The 2,677-nt window shown below is 37.7% G+C and overlaps 1 protein-coding gene across 1 annotated transcript; it reads right to left on the bottom strand.

Annotated features, from left to right (window-relative positions):
• Positions 1–753: 753 nt before the first annotated feature.
• On the bottom strand, positions 754–1,671 carry LOC107960833 (uncharacterized). Its single transcript, XM_016897103.1, has one exon. The coding sequence runs from the start codon at positions 1,669–1,671 to the stop codon at positions 754–756; it is 918 nt and encodes a 305-aa protein (XP_016752592.1).
• Between the last annotated feature and the right edge of the window lie 1,006 nt (positions 1,672–2,677).

Raw genomic sequence — 2,677 nt, forward strand, 5'->3', positions numbered from 1 at the left:
TAGAACTTAAATTTCATAATAATTCATCATAAAATTCCCTTATCCATCCAGGGTAACTTCCAATTTCACCCATAAAATCAAAAACTAATGAATTCTACAAGTGGACCTAATTGTAAAAGTCATAAAAACATAAAAATTATTAAGAAAAGTAAGAATTAAAGTCACATTATGTAAAAATATGAAAAAAATCTTTCTCCAGACCTTCTATGGCGTTTTGGCTGAGAAAATATGAAGAAATGTCTAGATTTTTCAATTACATCATTATTTAACTATTAACTTTTATGCTATTTCCAATTTTGCCCATTGTTCACATTGTTTTCTTGCTTATTTCATACCCAAACCGTCCAGCCATTAACCTTTGGGTCTAATTGCTCTTTAAATCCATATTTTTAAATACTTAAGCTATTTACTCACAATTTAACAAATTTTGTGCTATTTTCAATTTAGTCCTTTTTAATTAATTAGCCATCCAAACGTTAAAATTTTCTAACGAAACTTTAATACTAACTCAATGACACTCCATAAATATTTATAAAAATATTTATAGCTCGATTTTCAACTTTGAGGTCTCGATACCTCATTTTTGACCCGTTTGACCTAATAAATTCTTTTAATTCACTAATTTCACCATTTCACAAATTCTTCTAAATTCTTACTTGACTCATAAATATTAAATTACTATCTTGTTCAATCTTATTTGTCGAATTTAGTGATCTCAAATCACCATTTCCGACACCACTGAAAATTAGCCCGTTACAGTTGTAATCTAACAGCAGCAACAGGGGCTTCAGCTCGGACCGGCCCATCTGCCCTAGCACTTTTCCTATGCCTTTGATCAGAATTGGAGGGCTTTAAATCTATTCTGTTTCTACTCATTTTCTTTTCCCAGCTCTGGCGTTCAGCGCGCTTCACATCCTCAGCTATTTTGGCTTTCTCTACTAATGCTGCAAAATCTCGCTCCCTCTGTGGAGCTATTAATACCCGTAGACTATCCCGGAGGCCATTCTCGAACTGAACACAACGTTCGTACTCTGTTGCTACTATTCCACGGGCATATCGGCTAAGTCGCAAAAACTCTGCCTCATACTCAGCCATAGACCGATCCCCTTGAGTTAAGTTTAAGAATTCCTTCCTCCGGGCATCTACATAGTTTGCCTCAACATACTTCCCTTGAAATGCGGATTTAAAGAATTCCCAGGTAATCCGCTCGAGTTGGGTACCCTCTTTCACGGTCAACGACCACTGGTAAGCTTCCTCCCTAAGTAGTGATATTGCCTCTTTCAGCTTTTGTTCAGCCGTGCAATCCAGGTCGTCCATTATTCTCTCCGTGGCTTCCAACCAGTACTCAGCCACATTTGGGGCTACTCCAGAAACGTCCTTAAAAACTTCTGCTCCATTCGATCGAAGACGTTCCGAAACTGACCCACGGCTTTCGGTACCAGTGTTGGGTCTAGCGACCCTCTCCAGAATACGAAACATGGCTTGGGACAGTGCGTCATCCCTAGCCGTACGATCATACGGTCTTGTCCCACTATTTGTTGTAGGCGATACCGGTGTCTCACTAGCGTCCACCACAGGTATAGTATAAGAGGCAAGGGACTCAGCTCGAGCCCCTCTACGGCCTCTACCACGGCCCCTAGTACCCCGTCCACGAGTACCACGTGTGCTCATTGTATCTATCGAATTGTCTGTATTAAGAGTTTTATGCACAGATAGAGTTTCAGAGTTCGCTTTCGCAAATCTCAGCCTAGCTACAGTCTCAATCTTATAGTCTCAATATAGCTTTAACTACAATGTCATAGCAGAGTCTCAGTAATATAACAGATACTTAGTAAAGTTCAGAAAAGGTACTTACAGACTTGGTGCCGGGGATCCAGTGTGCCACTTCTTCAGAAATCAGCAATTCAAACTTATTCTTTGTGCATTTTGAAAACAAAATTTAAAAGAATTTTCTAACATTTCCGCAAAATCGATTTTAGTGTTTTTCCATAGAACTAGATTTCAAAATTATAAAAACTTTTGGACCCGATCCACAGCCGAGTTGTTGCAACCGGACTCTGATACCACTAAATGTAACACCCCAAACCCGGCCCAGACGTTATGGCCGAATTCGGCGTCTCACATTGAAGTGTTTTTCGAAAACCATATTTTTATTGAAAACCCTTCTTGATGTAAAACTCATTGGAGTGTTATTGTAAAACTCATGTTTTAATTAAAAATCTTTGAAAATAATATTTTTGTTATAGATTAAAGTGAATGAAAGCTGTGCACCAGGTAGGAAGCCAGAAAAGAGGAGGTGAGTCTATTGGACTGCTTAAGTACCAAGCTCTTTATGGATCCAATCCTAGACATGCACACATCCATTGCTACACTTAAAGCATATTACTTGTCCACGAACAACAAATTAAGTTTAAGTCCATTTAAAATATTTATTTCCTTTAAAAACATTTACGTTGCGGAAGCTTTGCTCGGTAATCGTGACATTTTGAAAATAAGTAACTTTATAAAACGCGCCCTAGAGCTAACCAATTTAATAACCCAAAATATTAAAAATAATAAAAAGAGCGGCCTTATTACAACTTAAACCAGAATAAGAATAATCAAAATAATAAATGCGAAACATATTTTAAAGAAAACAGAAACTTAATCTTCGTAGCCACTTTGAACCCCGCCCAGC

Source organism: Gossypium hirsutum, chromosome A05 (genome assembly GCF_007990345.1).
Source record: "Gossypium hirsutum isolate 1008001.06 chromosome A05, Gossypium_hirsutum_v2.1, whole genome shotgun sequence".
Lineage (NCBI taxonomy): Eukaryota > Viridiplantae > Streptophyta > Magnoliopsida > Malvales > Malvaceae > Gossypium > Gossypium hirsutum.